The sequence below is a fragment of the Eurosta solidaginis genome, chromosome X, assembly GCF_040869045.1.
Source record: "Eurosta solidaginis isolate ZX-2024a chromosome X, ASM4086904v1, whole genome shotgun sequence".
NCBI classification, from domain to species: domain Eukaryota; kingdom Metazoa; phylum Arthropoda; class Insecta; order Diptera; family Tephritidae; genus Eurosta; species Eurosta solidaginis.
This window is the reverse complement of record NC_090324.1, coordinates 106,533,180-106,555,042: the sequence shown is the minus strand read 5'-3', so window position 1 is coordinate 106,555,042 and position 21,863 is coordinate 106,533,180. Positions and strand designations below refer to the sequence as shown.

At 39.5% G+C, this 21,863-nt stretch overlaps 2 protein-coding genes across 11 annotated transcripts in view; both read left to right on the top strand.

Moving 5' to 3' along the window:
• Window positions 1-21,863, top strand: part of CaMKII (Calcium/calmodulin-dependent protein kinase II) — a 3,892,153-nt gene that overhangs the window by 434,843 nt on the left and 3,435,447 nt on the right. The gene's annotated exons all lie outside the window — the stretch shown is intronic.
• On the top strand, window positions 19,263-20,144 carry LOC137234504 (uncharacterized). Its single transcript, XM_067757997.1, has 2 exons — window positions 19,263-19,799; window positions 19,917-20,144. Exons 1-2 carry the CDS (start codon window positions 19,263-19,265, stop codon window positions 20,142-20,144), a joined length of 765 nt encoding a protein of 254 aa, XP_067614098.1.

Here is a 21,863-nt window from a genome sequence, read left to right as displayed (position 1 = left end):
GTGGATGGCCTTAGTGGAAAAACAGACGAAAAGGCATACGTAGCCTTTTGACAGTCGACATCCCCTACCGCGGTAGCTTTTGATGTCGAAAGGCCCTGCAAAGTCTACCCCGGTATTGGTGAACGCGCGGGTAAAAGTAGTCCGCTCGCAGGGCAGGGTCCCCATAAGTTGGGACTGTGCCTGCTTTCGGTGAATAATGCAGGTTTTGCAATTGTGGATGATGGCTCTGATCATGGTCTTGACATTCGGTATCCAGTATTGGGTTCGGATGAGACGGAGCATGAGCTGGTTCTCGCCATGAAGGGAGTCATGATGAGCCATCATAACTGTAAGGCGAGACAGCCTACACTTGTAAGGCAAGATGATCGGATGACGCTCGTTGTATGACATGTCTTTTGACGCCCCTAGACGCCCCCCTGTTCTAATAATATCATCTTTGTCGATATATGGATTTAGGGACAGTATTTCACTCTTGCGATCGATAGGTTCCCTATTTTTTAATTTTAAATATTCTGTCCCATAAAATTGTTTCTGGCAGACTCATATTAATGCTTGAGTCGTTGCCTTAATCTCATCGGCTGAGATTATACACGACCTTTCGTGGAACATTGCTTTAGTTTTTGGGTGAGTTCTTTTATAAAATCTCCTAACATAGGATAGAACCTTCAAAGCCCTGGGTAAATTTGAAAAACGATCGAGAATATCTACATGATCTACCCTTGTCGTGGCATATGTTTGTGCCCTCTTTTCCTCAACGGACGTTTTGTATTCGGTCTCTTGTGCTGGCCAGTGGGAATTGTCTTCTTGCAGCCAAGAAGGTCCCTGCCACCACAACGAATTGTTGGTCAACTCTGATGCAAGTAGTCCTCTGCTTCCTAGATCCGCTGGATTAGATTCCGAGTCCACGTGAAGCCAGTCCTTACTACCGACCATATCGATGATCTTAGTGATTCGGTGTGCGACGAAGGTTGACCAGGAACAGGGCGGCTTTCTTATCCATGCGAGTACGATGGTTGAATCCGTCCAGAGGTGAACTTTTACGGGTCCCAAATGAATATTTCGGAATATTGATTCCATCATTTCTGCGAGAAGCACGGCGCCGCAGAGTTCTAAACGTGGTAGCGAGATGGTTTTCACTGGAGCTACTCTGGTTTTTGCTAAGAGTAAGTGAATGAAAAACTGATCGTCTCTTTTTACGCGCATATATATCGCTGCAGCATATGCTTTCTCGGAAGCGTCACAGAAGCCGTGGATTTCTATTTCGCCTTCCGGGGAAAAATTTACTCACCGCGGTATCCGTATGTTATCTATTTCGCCATAGTGTTGGGGAAGGTTTTCCACCGTTCTAATGTATTTGGTGAGACAGGCTCATCCCATCCGGTGCCTTCTAACCAAATATTCTGCATTAATATTTTTGCTACTATGACCATTGGTGCAAGCCAGCCTAAAGGGTCGAAAAGTTTGGCTATAGCGGATAGGATTGCGCGTTTGGTGATGTTCTCGCCCTTCTCTAAAACTCCTGCGGTGAAGTAAAACATGTCTGAATGCGCGTTCCATCGTATTCCGAGTGCCTTCACCGAGCTAGCCTCTTCAAACGCTAGGAAGTCCTCGCTGAGCAAATCCGTTTTGGGGATGTCCTGAAGGATTTCCTCACAATTGGATGTCCACTTGCGCAATGGAAAGCCAGCTGAGTGTAATGCTTCGCGAATCTCGTTCCTTGCTTTGATAGTTGACGCTATTGTATGCCCTCCAGATAAAACGTCGTCGACATACATACTTTCGCGTAATATACCCGATGCTATTGGGTGGGTATTTTCTACATCATCAGCCAATTGTAGAAGTGACCGTATCGCGAGGTAGGGGGCGCAGTTTACACCAAATGTGACAGTCTTTAGTTCGTAAAGACTGATGGGTTCGTTGGGGGATGTTCGATGGACAATTCTTTGAAATTTGGCGTGATTATCGGTCACCCAAATTTGCCTATACATCTTTTCTATGTCACTATTAAAGACAAAGCGATACAGTCGCCAACGTAAAATTAAAATAGGCAAGTCTGCTTGGAGTACTGGACCTGGGTGGAGTATGTCGTTTAGACTAATGCCATTTGCTGTCGGACTTGACGCGTTGAAGACGACGCGCACCTTGGTAGTGGTACTTTCCGCCTTTACAACGGCGTGGTGGGGCAGGAAATAATTATCCGAATCGTCGGATGGTACATTATTTTTAATTTTTCTCATATGTCCAAGCGTTTCGTATTCGGATAACACCCGAACATACTCTTTCCCTAACTCTTGGTTTTTCAGTAATCGCCCCTCATTTCTGAAGAATTGTGAACATGCGCGCTTTAGAGACGGTCCTAATGCAATCTTCTCAGGGTAATCCTGCCTGAATGGTAGCGAGACTGTATATCTTCCACTTTCATCACGTTTTGTTGTGTCCTTAAATAATTGTTCACAATACCTTTCTTCTTCGTTAAGCATTTTGTTTTTGGGAACATTTTCTACCTCCCAGAAAGCTTTTAATTGGTTGTCCAACGCAACCTCGTTGTAGAATGACATGATGCTCTTCGTTGGACTCGGTGCTTCGATGCGACCGGTTAGTATCCAACCGAACACTGTCTCTTGGGCCAAAAGTGTATTTAGTACATTCTTTTTCAGACCACTCAGTATAATTTGGGGATATATGTCTCCTCCAAGTATGAGGTCTACATCTTCGTTGATGTAGAACCTCTTGTCTGCCAAAACCAAGTCTGGGAATGCCTGCATAGTCATGACGTTGATATGGCAGGATGGAAGATTTCCAGTGAGTTTGGCTAGGACTAGAACGGGTGTAGTCAGGCTGAAGCAGGCATCCACGGGTGAACGTAATTCAATTTTGGATGCTTCTTTCACCTGAGCTGACACCGAATTTGTGATGCCTGAAACTTGGGCATGCATTTTTCTCGCTGGCAAATTGATTCTGCGTTTCAGTCTTTCAGTTATAAAGGAACATTCAGACCCTGAATCAATTAATGCCCGTGCGGAGAAGTCGGTACCATTATGGCGAATGTGTACGCGAGCAGTTCCTAATAGCACGCCTGTGCTGGAATTGGCATGACAGGATTTTACATTCTGGTTCGCAGATTGTCGCGCCTGTGCCGAAGTTGTTGGGATATTATCCGCATCTTTGAAAGGATTGCGTACAGCCGTGTGCTGAGATGTATCCGCATGCAGGAGCGTGTGGTGACGAGAGTGGCACTTGGAACAGTTGTAGGAACTGGTGCACTTCGTCACGGTGTGTCCTGGGGATAAGCAATTCAGGCAGCCACCTGTGGATTTTATAAATTTAATCCTTTCTATTGGGGTTAAGTCGCAGAAGCGTGAACAGTTGCGTAATCTGTGCTCCGTAGATTTGCACATTTTACAAATTGATTTTATTGTTTGCTTGGATACTTTCGTTTGAAAAGCACCAAGTCTTTTCGTAGGGGTTTCCGTTGATTGTCGCGACGCGTTTGGTTTTTGCACTTTCGAAGTGGTATGCCCTGTAAAACCAGACACTGTTTCAAGTGTCTGAAACCGATTAGACAGGAATTTATCCATATCCTCCCACTTGGATATGTCCATTTTATGGTCTATACTTTGCTCCCAAAGAGCCAGCGTGCTCTCTGGTAACTTGGTTGAGCATAGATAGGTCAGGATTGCATCCCAATTGGAAGTGTCAATTTTGTGGCATTTGAGGGACGAAATACAATTATTTATATCATTTTGCAGCTTTTTTATTGAACTGCCACACTCACTTTCTACCTTTTTTAAGTTAAATAAAATTTGTAGTTGTGTGTTAACTAAGATACGTTTGTTTTCGTATCTTTCACACAAGTTTTTCCAGGCCATCTCGAAACCTTCATTTGTGAGGGGGCATTTTTTAACGATATCTTTTGCTTCGCCCTGCGTTTTGTTGTTGAGATGGAATAACTTTTCCACCCCTTTCAAGCTGGAATTGTTTATATAAATTGCCGTGAAAAGGTCGCGAAAAGTTGGCCAAGACAGATAATCCCCTTTAAAAACTTCCGTATCGCAAGCAGGGAGGCGAATTTTATGCCCATGAGGTTCTTGCTCAGGGTTGACGTTCTTTTCATCCTTCTTGTATTTTTCTGCCTCAGCAGATATAGACGCTGAACATCGCACGTAGATTGCGTATGCTGCCTTTTGCTTCTTTCTGATCGCCATAACGTCATCAGCTGACACCTCATCAGATCCCAATAGCGAATCAAACGCAGACTTTACCTTCTTCCACAAGAGCCGCAACTCTTCCTGCTGTATTGCAAGGGTGTGTTTGCTATGGTCGCTCTCCGGAATAAGGCTGTAATCTTTATCAAACTCTGCGATTGATTCTGCTAAACGGATGTAGGTTTCCATTGTTTTATTTACGTTTATTAACGAGAAAATTGCCGATTATAGAAATGGAACTCTTCAGAGTTAAAATGCCTGCCCAGCCCTAAATAAAAACTATTGAACTTCAAGTTTATTATTTATTTTGTTTATTGCAGACTTTTTGTCTTGGTAGCGACAACGAAAAGGGTTTATTTTATGGACTTTTTGTCACAGCAGCGACAACAGAAAAAAGGTTTAATTTACAGACTTTTTGTCTCAGCGGCAACAACAAAAAAGGGGACCACTCGCCACCTCCACAAATAATGGGTGTATTTTGGTGAAAGTGAAAAAATGCGTGCGATATTGCAAAACAAGCGCCAAAAAAAGTGTAAAAAGTGTTTAAAAAGTGAAGTGAGCACCGGATTAATTAATTAAATTGAACTTAATTTCGTGTTTGTGAAATACAAAAAAAACAACAACAAAACCTATTTAGTATGGTGCGGAAAGTGAGGTTAGGTTACCCTCTTCCTTGTGTTGTGTCTGGAAAACCTTACCACTGGTGGGGGGATAGACCAGATAATCACAAGGACTGAAATAAAGGCTAACAAACCGAGTGATTTAACCTTTGAAAATAGAAAATAAATTGGTGCTCACTAAATCACTTCACTGTTTTCACTTTTATTTTTTTTTTTCTTGATTTAAATTTTTTTTTTTTTCGCGCACTACACGGGTTTCTTCTTTATTTTGCAAAAAAAACAACACTCAAAAAAAAGTGGCAAGAAATATAACACTTACTTCTTAGTTTGTCGTAAGAAAATTTGATTGTGCTGTGCTGTGGTTGGCGAATACGCTGTGGCTCTGGTCACCTATGTACAATATAAAAACTCCAACTTTTTCCTTGTCAATTTTTGGCTGCTGTGATCTGCTGTGGCAAATAAATTTTTTGTAGGCAAAATCCTTCCGCAAATTGTCTAGTAGGCAAAATGTGCTGTGTTGTGAACTGTATATATAAAGAGGCGCTTTTAGTTCCTGGTGAGGAGGACCAATGTTCGGCCTGAGTGCGTCGTAAACCGGCAGTGGGTAGGCGCACAAGGGTCGATCTTGGAGTGGATGGTTCGCTCAAAAGAAATAAAGGAAACAAACGCACAGAGGATTTCCTCGTTATAATAATGTTTTATTAAGAGTGTTAGGAAATATGAGTGGATACAATATTACCTTGGTGTCGAACGTGACGGTGGCGATCTTGGGCGATGTGTGCTGGTTGGCGGTCAATCGAAAAAGAGACCGGTTATCCCGTTGAGGACAACCGCTAAGCCGCGAAAAAGTCCTCTGGTATTAAGGAGGCGAAAAAAGCCACACACACAACAACCCCCACATATACGTGCATGGGTGCTGACAACCCGCACACACACGTGCATGCGTATGAAACGCATGCATGTGCATGCATGCACACAAATGCGGCGTGAGTGCGGGTGGCTGGAAATATTATTAAAACGTTAGGGAGGGGCGCCGTCAATCAGATAAAAGTTAGGCATTGGGCCTAAACATACCCAATTGTACTAATGTTTTATTTGCAATCGTTAGACATATACTTCAATTATTATCAAAGCTTCGTTGTACATTTCCAAAGTTATCAACAAATCAGGATTTCTTGCATAATGACGCATACGAAATAAGATATCTTCTGCAATATAATGTTTATACTTGTTCCATAATTCAAGTGGATTTGATAGCATACATGTTGATAATATAATGGCAAATAGCATTCGTATTGGTTGAGGATGAGCCGAAATAGATGCATCATGAAGTGCTGAATCCCAATGTGCATCATCCTCCAAGAAATGCAAAAGTTGGCATGCTTCACGGTAGGTTTGACACAAATGACCGTTGACTGTTCTCAATTCTTCAAATGATTTTGGGCCATTCACGTTAACTAATAACAATCTCAAATAAAAACTCTCAACATTGTTTGGATGTACCGCATATATTCTCCCAATTGCATTAACTGTTAACGTAGTTGCTGGTGGTTGTGCTGCTCTTTCCAATACATTTGCTACATTAAAATAAACACGTTGGACATTCTCAAGATGTACAGCCAAGTGAACAACCGCAGGATGTCTTTCGTGCATTGGAAACGACATAATCCTCCAGAGAGCTTCATTGCTACTAATATAGCGCCCCATTTGGTACTGAGTAATTTCATCATTTGTATTATCACCAGCAACACCGAAAATTGCCATATTGCTCCTTTTATTTGCATACTTGCAAATATATTTAATGGATTTTACAGAATTACAATATTCCACATTTATATGAGCATTGAATATTTTCGATAAAAATGGACAATACGGAACCACCCAACGATTATCAACTTCAACTTCCTGCTTATTCATTCTAATGGTTGCCGTTTTGCCATTATCAGTAGGTGATCTACGTCGATACAACGGATATCCGTCGTTACCCGTTATTGTGTCTGAAGTAAATTGCCTTGGGTGTCGTTTCGAACACTTTTCATCAATCATACATGGTGAATTCATATTTAGTTCACCGCACGGTCCATATATCATGTTTTTAACGACAACTTGAAATAACTAAGGATCAGCTGCATGATCAGGAATTTCAGCTGATATAAGGTTATCGATTTTATCCGGAGTTATTTTATGTACCAGCCAAATTAGAATATGTGCGTGCCTCCCCACATACATATAATTTCACAGTTAAATCCATAAGTGCTTCACGCGCAGTAATATCATGACGATCGGTTGTCGACTGTCCTGCAAATAAATTGTTTTTGATGTCATCCCACTGCGAATCACATGTAAATGTAATGAACAGATCCGGTCGACCGTATTTTCGTACATAACACATTGCGTCTCGTGGGCTACCAATATACGAAGATGGCAATATAGTTAAACGTCCGATGTAATTAATATTAGCATCATTCGCTATCGCACCTTGCAAGTGAATATATTGTTCAGATCTTAATTTTGCTTGGTTGAAACGAATAAAATTAAGACGTTCTATTTCTATTTTGGCATACATATCAACGATGTACTGATGATATAGTTTACCACATCTCAACATATTATTTTGTTCTTGTGGACAAACCATCAATCGATATGAATAAAAATGCATGGCACTAACTTTTTTCTGTATATGTAGACCTGAAAATAAGTGCAAAATGTGACTTACGAAATTTATACAAATGATGAAATGTCAACACACTGAAAATATTATTTGCCTGTTCGTGGATCAATCATTGGTATATTGATATGGTAGCCATCGTCACCTTTCTAATGCAGTATTGGGTATTGTAATGCGTCGTAACTACGATGAAGTTCCGAAACACGTTGCAGTTGCTCATTTTTGCGATGAAGTATAATATCACGGGATTGAAACTGATCACCAAGAATTACAATTGCAACCTCATCAATTGTTGATGCATTGAATCGCCATTCATCCTCTCCAAAAGGTGTTCTATCAGCACATATTACGATTTTGTGATTATCAGATGGCATACGATCGAGAGCAATTTTGAACAATTGAAATAATACGTTATGCTGATGGAAAAACCTTTGTAGCTCACAAATAATTTCTCGTCTTGTATTCAAAGCAATTGCACAACGTTGATCCAATTCACGATTTTCATCAACAAAAAAATAAATTTGCAAAAATTTATAATCAGCGTCGGGGTATGGCAATAACGAACCAGCTTGATGATAAATTTGGCCCTGAATCTGCAACATGTATGCAATTTTAGGTATATGTTGCATAATAATTTTTAAAACTATAGAATACTTTTATGATTCAGATTGTTTGGGACAATCCTGTTTAAGTATTTACCTTAAACGTCGGCATAAAATTATCTCTAATAATGTTAGTAGCACCAAAAGAAGTTATTTGAAATGCCGAATTGTATTGTTGAATATGACTCAAAAATTGCTTCGAATTTTCAGAAGTCCCAAAAATTAATGAAGACAATGGTTCGGGTGGAGTTTCTAATGCTGGCGATTTCACTTTGCCATTAGCATAACACACGCCGGGCGTTTCACTTGGAAATTTAGCCGCATCACAATGTGGACATATTGCGTCCATTATTCCATTATATCCGTACATACTGTAATCAATCTGACTGTTGTAATTAAAAGCAGCACGCATAATTTCCGGTACAACAGATCTATTTCGTGCATTACGTTCACGCTGCTATGCAATAGCTTGTGCTCGTTCATCTGGAGTCTGTGATCGCCTTTGTAATGCCGCAGCATTTGTATGACGCGTTCGGCGACCTATATTTCCTCGTGTGGGTCGTGGCATTTTTCTTTCAATTAAATGTCTACATTAATAGTGGTACACCATATGTTTTTTCAAATAAGGAAACACACATGCATTCGTGTAAATCACTTCAACAGTTCAAAACTTACAGTTTTTTGCTCGGAAATTCGCTTTGCGCTATATTTCTTCTTTTCACAAATTCACACAAACTTCAATAATTATTAAACAAAAACACTATTTGCATTTTTATGTAATAATTTGCACCGCGGTAATTTCGGGCACTACTGAACGTATTGGGCTGCTTCGTTTATTCTGCTAACGAATGGTGTTGAGGCCAAAGAAAACACTCCAGCGATGTTTACACTCCAATATCATATATTCTCCTAATTTGAAATTTCTTAATGCTAAGAGCCAAAGCTCTATATACCTATCTATACAAAATATTCATGTATTTGTCTATGCAAAAAAATGCACCGTAATATTGTTCTATGTCTTTTCAAAGCCTTCTTTGTTTGTCGATCTACCCGATGCATGAATGCCATTTTTCGTTGTGATTTTATAACTCAAGAACGGGACCACCTATCCAACCCAAATTTTTAGGCTTTGTTCTGACTATTCAGTAGATGGTTTGTGTTTTTATTTTAATTTTAAGAATCGGATACCAGGGCCTCGAGATATAGGCCAAAACGTGGGCCCGGGTAACCCTAGGATGTGTTTGTACAATATGGGTAGCAAATGGGAGCTGTTGATTATTGCTAAAGTACAGATTATTTTTCATGCCCCTCCGTGACTAGGGTCTCGAGATATAGACCAAAACGTGGACCCGGGTAACCCTAGGATGTGTTTGAACCATATGAGTATCCATTGTAAGTTGTTGATAAATGCTAATGAAAAGAGGGCTTTCCTTTTCGCTGGGTAACAAGGGACTCCAGATAGAGACCAATTGGGAAATCGCCTCCAGGTTAAGAGATTGTATTCTTGTGTACTACAACCAGTTAAAATGGTATATTCAATCACATGACAATATAATCTTTTTAAATTAAAGAAGGAAATACAGGAGTTAAGGAATAATAATAATAAAGAGAAAAATTAAATAATAATATAATTGCTATTAGTTAAAAATGAATGTTAAATAATGCCCACTAAAGGCCTAATTGAAGACCTTAAAAACGAATTAGAAGTAATAGATTACAATAAAGAATTAAAATGGCTAAAAAATTCTGGAAAACTATAGGAATGACTAGGGAGCCAACTATTAATGATGTTATTAATCTTACAACTAGAAAGGAGGAAACTAGGTGTATGAGGATATTGTATACCACTACAGATAATAAATAAATAAACAAAACAAAAAAAAAAAAATACAACAATTTTTATATCTATCTTTTGATAATGGGAGGCCAAGAATCGAAAGTCACTAATCCAAATGCTAACGTGGTAAACACAGTCCAAATAATAGACCACACTGAAGCCTTGGAAATCATAAAAATTTATCTTCTGGCTATTGCCATTATTGGCGCTGTGAACTTATTTTTAAGATGTTATTCAATACATAACAAAATTTTGAAAAAGAGGTATTAGGGCCGTGCTGACGGCATAGATAAAATATAAAAAACTATTTTTTCTCTCTTTCCCTCAATGGGTAAATGGAAAACTATTTTCAACACACTTGTGGAAGAAAAAGGCTTGGCCGAAAAGGCTTATAAATGCATTAATAAAAGTTCAAGCATAAGAAATGAAACTGTGTTGAAGCATCTCACGATAATATTACAGTCGTTGAATAATATAGGCAAAGCTATACAAGAGGTAAATAGCCTATTAACAGACAATCATCAGCTGGAAGCACATCAAATTTTTTCCGGTGTTAGGGATAAATTAGTATCCTCACTAGCAAGATATAATATAGAGTCAACTGTCCCAATCACATTTAAAAACGTAATAGAAATAGACTTTAGTACCCTCTTGGAATCTCGATCCAATTTAGAGGATACGCCGAAAATTGAAACCCAACACAAATATTTCTCAAACAGAAGATTGGCAAACTAAAATGATGGCGCTTACAACAGTAGAATTTTTGAAAACGGTTTCGTCAATTCTGCCTGAGTTTGATGGTAAGCCTGAAAACTTACATAGTTTCTTAGACGCACTAGATATCCTAGAAAAAATTAGGGATACTCATGAGACCATAGCAGTCTGCATGATAAAAACTAAGCTGAAGGGAACAGCTACAAACCTCTTGCGCACTGAAAATTCAATACTGGCAATAAGGCAAAAGTTGAGTTTAGCAATTAAAGGTGAATCTGTAGAGGTTTTGACAGCAAAACTCTTAAACGTCCAACAGCGCAGTAAAACAGCTAACCAGTACACTGCAGAAATCGAAAAATTGGCAAAATCGTAGGAGGGTGCTTACATATCTGATGGTTTTGCACCTGATTTGGCAACCAAATATGCCACACAATCAGCCGTAAAGGTTATGTGTAAGAACTCGGCTAACAAAAGAGGTAAATTGATAATGCAAGCAGGAACGTTCACATCTGGGAACGAGGCTATTTCAAAATTTACGAATAGCTGTACTGAAGTCACGGGTAACTCAAATACAGTCTTACGTCTGACGCGCTCACAAGGCAATTATCGGGGTAACTTCCGAAGAAGCTACCAAAATAATAAATATCGAGGTAACCAAGACCGAAGATATTATAATAACTCTAACCGGTATAATAATAATAACAATATACAAAATAATAATTTCCCAAGACGCAATTTTGGAGGTCAGTCAAGATCATCTAATCAAAATAACACTCGAAATCTCCGTAATATAAACCAACAGGAAAACCAGCATACTCCACTCCAACAGTAAACTCCAGGGTAATAAAATATATACATTCAACTTGCATCTGAACAGCTACATATCTTCCAATACTACTCTAAATAAGTAAACTTCAACGTTTCTGATAGGTACATCAGCGGATATCTCAATTATAAAGAAGGGTCAAATTGACAGTAATGTCAAAATAAATAACTCACAGATCACAGATGTAAAAGGTATTGGTCGAGGCATAACAAGCACACTTGGAACAGTAAAAGCAGATCTAAGAGATCATAGTCTTTTAATACGACACAAATTTCGAATAGTAGAAACAGATTTCCCAATCCCATGTGATGGAATTTTGGGACTCGATTTCATTAAAAAATATAATTGCATTTTAGATTATAATAAAAATGGGGACAGCATAATACCACGACCATATGATTACCCAGAAGATATAGTTATAAAAATTACGAATAAACTAACAATCAATAGCATTAAAATACCCGCAAGTTACGAAGTAACAATAACGAACTATTAGTACCTCATCAAGAATTGACTGATGGCATTTTTGTAGCCAAAACGATAGTAAACTCAAATCAAGCTTTAGTAAGAATAATAAATACAACAGATAAATATGCAATCATTCAAGATTATGACATCAAAACAGAAAATTTAGAGGACTATGTAATAATTTAAAATACACCTCACAATAAAGCTAATAATAAAGAAAAATTGGAAAGATTGAGTAAAAATTTTCGCTAGTAAATCACTCAACACAATATGCTCAGAATTCGTTGATATATTTTCATTAGAAACAGAACCAATGACGACCAAGAATTTTTACAAACAAAAGTTGCATATGAAAGATAATACTCCTGTCTATATTAAAAATTATAATAGAGTGTGTAAAGTGAGATAAACAAACAAGTAAACAAATTAATTCAAGATGATATTGTCGAGCCATCAACTTCAGAATATAACATAACTATTTTATTGGTACCTAAAAAATCCCTTCCCAGTAAACAAGAAAAAAGGTGGAGATTAGTTGTTGATTTCAGACAAATAAATAAAAAATAACAGCTGATAAATTCCCTTTGCCTAGAATAGATGATATTCTGGATCAATTAGGAAGAGCGAAATATTTCTCAAGCCTAGATTTAATGTCAGGATTTCACCAAATAGAACTCAGCCCAGAGTCAAGGGATATCACATCCTTTACAGTGGATAACGGTACTTATCGTTTCAAAGGATTGCCTTATAACAGCAAAGTAGTTCCAAACTCATTCCAGAGGATGATGACATTTGAATTGGCATTTATAAAACCATCACAAGCATTTTTATACATGGACGATTTAGTCGTATTGGGTTGCTCCGAAAAACATACGATACAAAATTTAAGAAATGTCTTTTCAACTTACAGAAAATACAATTTAAAATTACATCCCGACAAATGTTTATTCTTCAGTCAAGAAGTTACTTATCTTGGGCATAAATGCACAAGTACTGGAATCTTACCAGACCCAAATAAATTTAAAATTGTTCAAAATTAACCAACTCCCAAAAATGCCGATGAAGCAAAAAGATTTGTCGCATTTTGTAATTATTATAGAAGATTCATACCAAATTTCGATGAATACGCTAGGATACTAACAAGGCTTAGTAAGAAAAACGTCATCTTCAAATAGACAGACAGACGGCGAAAAATCTTTTACTACCTAAAAAATGCATTAATTAGTCCAAATATCCTACAATATCCCGATTTTGATAGAGAGTTCTGTATTACAACTGACGCAAGTGGTTATGCTTGCTGTGCTGTGCTAAGCCAAGAGTATGAAGGAAAACAATTACCAATTGCCTCTGCCTCAAGATCATTTACAAAAGCCGAAATAAATAAAGGCACGATCGGAAAGGAATTGGCGGCCATACATTGGGCCATTATATATTATAGACCATATAGGGTAATATTAAAGCTAATTTATTTATTTATTTGTTAGACTCGTTGGTTGAGCGTGAGACTAATGTTCTTAAGCCCATCATCATTAAGTAATTTACAATATTTTCATATATAATTAATAATAATAATATCTAACACCAATAATAATTACTGTATATTCATATCATAAAAGATTGCATTAATTTAAATCATAATTAACAAATTATAACAAATATTTTAGGTTTAGAAAGATTTCTTCCTTAAAATATGAAAAACAGAAATAAAGGTCAAAGAATGAAAAAGTAAAAGAAAATAGGAAGAAATATTTAGATATTTAAAAACTTAAACACTTCCAATTTAAAGCGCCTGGGATTTTTTATCGATTTAATTTTGTTTGTTAAAGAGTTCCAGAGTTTGACAACACTGACAAAAAACGTTCGTGATGAAGTATTATAATGATGTTTTGGTACGATGAGGTTGCGTGTTCTAATCGAATGCGCAAAAGCCAACTTTTCAAAAAGGTACTTTGGATTTCTCATATTAATGAGTTTATGCATATATATAAGATTACGGTACTTCAAGTAGCAAGTCAGATTGCAATCGAGTATCTTGTAACTAAATTGTGAGATGTGGTCGTACTTACGCCTAAAAAACACATACCTTGCACAGCTGTTTATGCCCTTGCAAGTTTTCGCTCAGATGCGCTATCTAGGTGCCCGTAGATGAGTTCGCCATAAGAAATGAGTGGAACTATAAAGGTTTTCACCAAACGTAATTTTGTGTCTTGCGGGACGAAGTTAGCTGCGTACCACATCTTTCTTAGAATGAAATATATTCTAGATATGATTTGGTTTATATAATCGGAGCACCAAAGGTATTAATTAACTCTATAACCAAGGCTAGTTACAACTGACTCGAAATTTATAGAAGAGTCCTGATTGCGGGGGGAATGTGGCACCCGTGTCGTGGGGCGCGATCGCACGCAAATAAAAGAAATAGAAAAGAGAAGAATTATTACCGATTCGTTACAATTTATTTATAAACAATAAATATTTTACAATAATGGTTTATACAAGTGAAGCACTCACAGACTTCCTGGACGTCAGGAAGTTTAATTAATTTCACAATATAAATAGCAATTCCGAGTGAATATGCCGTAGTGCAGTTAGGAAGAAATTAATCGAATTACCAAATGCACTTAACACGTTCAAATGTTTGCCAGCGATTAATTGCAAATAGCAAGTTAAAAAAATTAAAATTTAAGTTATGTGACAATGGCTAGGAGCCAAAATTGTACAAAATAAATTCAAAAGGCATCTCAGATTTTTAACATTAATTATTTTCAAATCTTAATTCACTGACACTCGCACTGGATAAAATGGCTGATTTAAAAAAACTCACTTTTTTTCTTACTCACCTGGGGCTAGCTGCTGGCTCTTTGACGTTCCAAATAGAAAAAGAAAGATTTAAAAACGAAAAAGGTCCGTACCACCTGCCGATAGCTAACTTTCGTCGAGTTTTTCCCCTTTGAAGTTAGCGCTCGGCAGGGGTGGGCCGTTACCGGTAAATAATAATATTGCCAAAAAATGTGCATTAGGGTGGTAGCGAATATTTAGGCTGGTGGCCTAAACATGCCGGCCCCCTTGCGGCGAGCAACTCGAAAGAGCAAAAGAAAAAACTGGTGAGTACGCCAGCAACCTTCCCAAGGCAGGATAAAATAAATAAATTAAAACTATGATGTGTATGTATCGTTGGAGCGTAAGTACGATCTCCGGCGGACATCCGTGCTCGCAGTAATGCAGCCTCGCTGAACTGTGGATGAAAAAGAAAAGCGTTAGTATTCAAGTACGTGGGGTTGCTTGGTTTAAAATGCACCTTGTGGTATAGTTTAAGGTTTTATAGTGGGTGGGCTCCGGACACGACGAGGCCGAATATTGTGGCTTGGGTGAGGAGCCCGCCGACAGTCGACCCGGGTGTGCCGCCGACCATAATACTGGCGTAGACGTGGGCGCCCAAAGTGAGCAACACTGGCGACGATCGGTAAAACGTCGGATCGGCTAGCTTCATGAACTGGAATGGGGTCGCTACCGACGGGTCCAGATTTGCCGTGGGGTTTAACCTGGCATAGTTTGCTATTACGGTGGCTTGGGTCGTGATCTTTCCCGTTACCCCATACTTCCCTCGAAGAACGACGGTGCACCTCGAAAGACGTGCGGTATTGTTACGCTCCAGGTGTAGATCCTTGCAGAGATTGGCATCGATAATGCTGGTGGGAGCGCAGGCATCTAACAGGGCGCGGACCAGGTGTAAACGGCCTCCTGCCTCAATTCGGACTATGGCTGTCGGCGCGATGGCGATCAATGCTCGAGTTATAGTCGGTGCCGCTAGATTGTCCCGGAGTCTACCGCTCCTGAAGCCAGTGGGGGTTTGTTGTTGCCTCACGAGAGCTCGATGGTTGTTGCGCATCTTATTAGGGGCCGCCCTCCCAGTGAACTGTCGTGACGAGCGGGACGGACGCGGTTCCGCGTCGTCACGCTGGTTACCAGTAGGGCGGTGCGATGGGCGGAAAGGACGTGTCTCCGCGCCATCCCCGATTTGTAAGCGCGCGAAAGCGCCGTGCATAGGCGAGCGGTTCTCGGGTCTCTCATGACGTAATGGGGGCCGGAATCGTGGCGTTTCTAAGCTGCCCGATTGGGCTACCTCTGCTGCATTGGCCAGCCTCTCCTCTTCCTCTTCTTCCTCGACTTGCTGGGCCCATGATTTAGTTTGCTCTGTGACATGGATGGAGAGGACCCCGTCCGAGCTCGCATCGTCGTCGTTGTGCTTGCTTTGAGGTGGCGACGGCTGATCCTCGTCCATGTGTAGCGTCGTGTGATGTGGTTCACTGCAACGTCGGCATCGGTCTTCGCTGGGGCAGATTTCCGATGGAACGATTTGCGGTGGAACGGGGATAGGCAGTTGGGACAATAGCGGTGAATGAGTATTGCACGTAGTCGCTCCTCAGTCGACATACCACGGTAAATTGGGCACAATCGCACTCCATGCGGTTTGGTGCACAGACGGCAAGCGATGGTGAACGCATTTGGGCGTGCCTCGGTTTTGGAGCGTTTGAATGCAAATCCAGGCATGTCTGGAAATGGTAGCGTTTAGTAATATTGCTGCACAGGTTGGTTTGGTGGCTAATTGCCGGAGACCCGGGGTCGATTCTGGCTGACCTATTGGTTGGCGTACTCATGATAAGGGGTACATGTGGGATGCATAATCTTATTAGGTTATTCTGCAGTGAATCGTTGAATCCACTATTAGACTTTATAAAGGCTTTATTTAGATAGTACGCCTAAAAATATCGTTAGTTTTGGAAATAGTTTCATATTGAAAGCCACCAATAGTAAGATTAAGAATTATTAAATATAGACTTAGAGCAAACTATGTTTTTCGGTGTTTACCTAAAGCAGGCAATACGCGGTAATATACGGTATATCACGATAAACCAGTGTGTTGTCACGGCTCCTTGTAATTGCCCTACAAAAATTTGGTCATAAAACTCACCCACGCCGATACAAATATGGCTGTGAATATAACCTATGAATATAACCCTTGAATGTGCGACAAATGTAAAGAGGCCTTTACTCGCTGTCTGGGAACACCCTTTGTGTTGATTTGGGCAATGTTGTGTGAGAAGCACCAATTGTGGTGTGTTTGTTGATTCCAACACAACCCTCGCGGGAATAGCCTCCACTAACGAGTGTGGCATTTTGTAGAGCTGTCAGCTGTTCACTCTTCCAATCGTTGGAAGGAGGCAGCTGAGCGGTGCTGCCAATTTGGAAGCGTAATAAGACATAATGGTCATGTTATGCAATTATTTAGGGACAGCTCGCGTCTGAGTCCTGACGCGACATAAGATTTATAGTCTTTTCTAAAAAGTTTAATTTCTCCCTTGTTTGTAACATCGAAAGCATAGATGACACTACTTTATTCCTGCTGGGATTTCAAGCAAAAAAGGGACTGACGAAAGTCTGTCGAAACTTCAATACACAAACAAAGCAATTTCTGTCATGAAAGCGAGACCACTATTGAGTGTGACATGTTTAAAATGTAAAACACAAACAAACTCATGCACAGATAAACCGCGAAAATTATTTCGGTCTCGAGTGGTTAACCCCCCTTTTTTCCCAAGCAGGCTGATTTTGATTGTGTTTTTATGCCCAAATTTTCAAACTAAAAACTTTTCTCAAAAAAAAGAAAGAAGCAAAAAGACGGCCGAATGTCAGGAAAACTATCGAAATACAACCTGGCCCGTGTGTTTTCAGTGAAACCAGGCTGTATCTTCAGGGTTTTCGTTAGTTGATTTTTGTTCGGTTACTAACACTCGAGTTTGTTGGATCCCGCGGATCCGAGTTGTGATACTCTTTGGATCGCGCGCAATGTGCTTCCTACGTAAGAACGGAAAAAAACAAATGTCATCGAGTGGCAACCTTGTTTCGTTCATTCAAAATGACATTCATTCATGGAAATGAGTATAGAGACATTTTGAATGAATTTTCATTATGAAGAAAAACTTGTAATGGTAAGTATGCTGGTATCGTTCCCGTTTTGTAATTTTATAAATTTTCTAACTTTTTATTCTTTTGTTTCGTTTCAGCTAATTACCTTGTATCGTTCCGTCATGCGCTACTTGGTAAAATTTATAATGAAATAAATTTCAACAGCCGAGGAACCAAAATATTTTATTTGATATATGCTAAAGATGGCACTATCAGTAATGCTCCGCAATGCCGGCAGGTTGAATGTTGTTGGACTCGCGAAGGCCCCTGCCCAGCTCTCATTACAATTAAAAACAATGACCACGACTGGTGCTATTTCAGCTAAGAGCTTGAAGGCGCTCACCACAATTAAGAATACACAGTGTTTGCAAAAGAATTTTTCATTAAGTTCTGTTAAAATGGCAGCAGCTACGGGTAACCATACGCCATTGTGGACAGCTGAACGTTTGATTTCACTTTCACTATTAGGAGTTATGCCAGCTGCCTTCATACATCCCTCGCAAACCCTTGATGCCCTACTTGCTATTTCCTGGCCAGCCTTTAGATTGATGAATTGCGGAATTGGCGCAATTTCGACGAACGTTCAGACATTTTGTCGTTCCCGATTTTTTGATTGATGGGAAAAAAAACTGAAATAGGAAAAGCGCGTAGGGATAAGGTCTGTCAGTCGCGGGCTGCTTTCAAGTTGATACAGCTTAATCGTAAATTTTGCTTCCTACAACAATCACAGGTACGCATAGACCTGTGCGCTGCCCCTGGGGGCTGGATGCAAGTGTATCATTACACTGCAATGGGGTAGTTTACATGATAAAAACTCAAAAACTGAAGACCTTGCATGTACTTATAAACTATTTTCGCGCCTAAAGGAGGAGGGCCTGAAAGTAATTGCCGATACCATGTCTTCATATTTGCAACGCTACTCAATTTTAAGCGCATATTTTTGTATATGGCGCCGGCATTAGCTGTTTATTTCCTGAGATGTTACTGTTTCCAAAGCGGGCGTAATCCTATTGTTTGTATTGGTAAATGGTTGTTGGTTTCACGCCTTTTGTTGCTTCATTTGGTCCTTTCTACAGACAATTGCCGCAGGTTTTTTTTTTTTTTTTTTGTGGCGCACGACGCTTATCTCAAGAAGCAGTTAAAAAAGCGGGACTTGTAATATCTTTTGCTCAATCAATGACTCAAGCTAGTCTGCGTTCGATCGTCGATTTGCTAAAACTATTTTTAGTGACGCAGAAAACGACTGCAATTACAAAACCGGACACATTGCAAACGGATAAATTTTAAAATGAGTTGCCTCACATTTTTCGTAACATTTACATTATTTTTTGCATTTGGCTCGACGACAAGTTTAAATGTTGTTAGCGAGGACAATATGCGATGAGGTAGTCGTCGAATCTTCGCTTTATATCAAACCAAAGGTAAATATGAGACCTCAAGTACGTCGTGTACGTAGTATACCCTTTGATATGCCTTTGACTAGCGCTTCATTGCTAGAACATATACGTGTTAAGCGCGTACTAAAATATCAATCACTTCCACCTCAATATGGACAGTCACAGGCTACAGCAAATGCTGCTGCGCATGATATCAAATACGTACGCTACGGTACAAATACTGCAGCATCAAACGCTGGGGCACAGGCATTTAATACATTCGGTCCAAATGGTTCATTTGGTGCATTTTCAGCTGGTACAATATCGCAAGCCACCCAGATGGGCCCATTAGGAGTACAAAACTCTGTTGGCGCATCGTTGAGTCAAACGTATACTCTACCAAATGGACAAACAATTAACTTTGCCAGCACGAATAGTTTTGCTAATGGACCATTTGGTAATAACGCCAATAGTCGCGGATCTTCGGTAGCTGTTAGTAAACTTAAAGTCGTAGCGGTGCTTATTACTCTTTGTAAACAATTGGAAAGTATCAGGAATTTGACATAAATTGTGAAATATAAACGCTGTGCTACAACTAAAATTAAAAAAAATGTAATAAACAAATGCGTAAAGTGTAAAGGGGATCAGCATAGCTTTGTTGGAGGCTACATTTTTGAAGGTTTTCATAACTATGGTTTAAGCGCCACAGAAGTAGATGCTGATCAATTAATTACAATGATGAAACATTGCTTAAATGAACTGCCTATTGATAAACCAAAAATGTTGCCAGGCGCTTATACGCCTCTTGTGATTTTGGAACTTATTGCGCTGGGTGTGGATATTTTTGATACAGCCATGTAAACCAATGGATGCGATGGATCATTTTACAAGCTGTGTTCTTTCCATCAACTGTGTTAACAACAATAGGTTATGGCAACATTGTGCCCGTAACAACGGGTGGACGCGTCTTTTGCATTTGCTTTGCGCTGGTTGGTATTCCATTTACACTTACCATCATCGCAGATTGGGGTCGTCTCTTTGCCACAGCCGTCTCGGTGATGTGCAACTACATGCCGAAAGTGCCGAATTTCAGCAACTTTATTGGCAAGACATCGTTTTATGCGATTTTGGCGGTTGGATTTTTGGGTGTCGATTTGGCTGCTGGCGCCTGGCTGTTGCTGCTCTCGGAGGACGACATATGAATATCATGCTGCATCTACCAGTTCTATCAGAATACAAGCAACCCGATGATTGGAATTAATTTATGATGGTAAGTAGGTAGTAATGACAGCTAAAACCACCTTAATTTCAAATCAGTTAATTTAAAGGTGAAACAACGCTTAACAAAACAACTGCCTCACATGCTACTACAGCCAAACCACAGGAACATGCAGAACCTGCGCACAACATAACGGAGATTGATACGCAAACGGATTTCAAAGGTATGATGTTGAACTATATTCCCTTACGGTAATAAAATATTAGCAGCCCCATTCTAAACGAAAATTCCGTGCGAGTTTTTTCCCTTCTCCCATTCCTCGTATTTTAAATAAAAATTCCTTGTGAGTTTTTCCACTTCTCCCTTCCCTCCTATTCTGAACAATGTTCGAAAGAGAGAAAACCGGTTAGGGGAGAAAAGTAGGTATTATGAATGTGAGGGAGAGGGAGATTTCTTTGCCATTTCATAGGAGTTTTTTCACTAGTTAAATTAAAGGGAATGCATCAAAAATAGTTAAAGGAAACTAGTTCTTTTAAGAAAGAACACTTAATTGTACATATTTGTGCTAAAATATGTATTTACATTGTACCACAATATTCTCACTGTTAATACAACAGCAACAATAACCACAATATTCTTTATTTTAAGTCGAAAAGTATATCATAAGCAACGGAAGAGCTCTTTGAATATTCGATGTAGCCATCCAGAAATTGCGCAATGATTTTTTAAGAAGGCTTAGTGAGATTTTGGCATATGGCGAAAGGCGAACTCAACTCGACGCGGCCGCCAGAAAATTGCTTTGCAGAATGAAAGCAGGCAACTCCGGCGGATTTGTGTTATCCCGCCGTCTTCTTCTTATGATCCTCTGTTGATATTGCTGTGGCACCAATTCATTACTCATTTCAGTGAATACCACATGAAATGCAATAATGTACATTGTTTACACCTTACTTCTTAATTCCAAACAAATTAGCAACAATAATAAACCTCACAATTTTTTAAACAAAATAAGAAATGCGCAATGAAATTTCAATTGACAAAACAGCTGACTTCGAAAATTCGAAATTCCTATTCCCCAATTTTCCTTCTCCCTAGGAGAAAAAAAAAAAAAATTGGAGGAATTTTTCCGCGGGAATAAAAAATCCGTAAGAACAAAATTCCGCGAGACTATTTAGAATTGGTATGTAGATGTTTTAAGACAAAATCATGATTATTGATTCACTGGTATTCTGTGGCAGATAGCTGATCTGCGGTAGGGTTCTGTTGGCCTCGTTCGTGGTGAACGAGAGCTGGGTTTGGGCCTCGTTCGGGGTGAACGAGAGCTGGGTTACGGGATTTGTTAGAGCGGTTGGGAGTTACAA

What these genes read in the sequence shown, in the direction of transcription:
- LOC137234504 (XM_067757997.1), top strand. Translation starts at nt 19,263, where the DNA reads ATGTTGTTAGCGAGGACAATATGCGATGAGGTAGTCGTCGAATCTTCG. An exon ending in GTAAACTTAAAGTCGTAGCG is followed by an intron (nt 19,800 to 19,916) that starts GTGCTTATTACT and finishes AAATGCGTAAAG; the next exon opens with TGTAAAGGGGATCAGCATAG.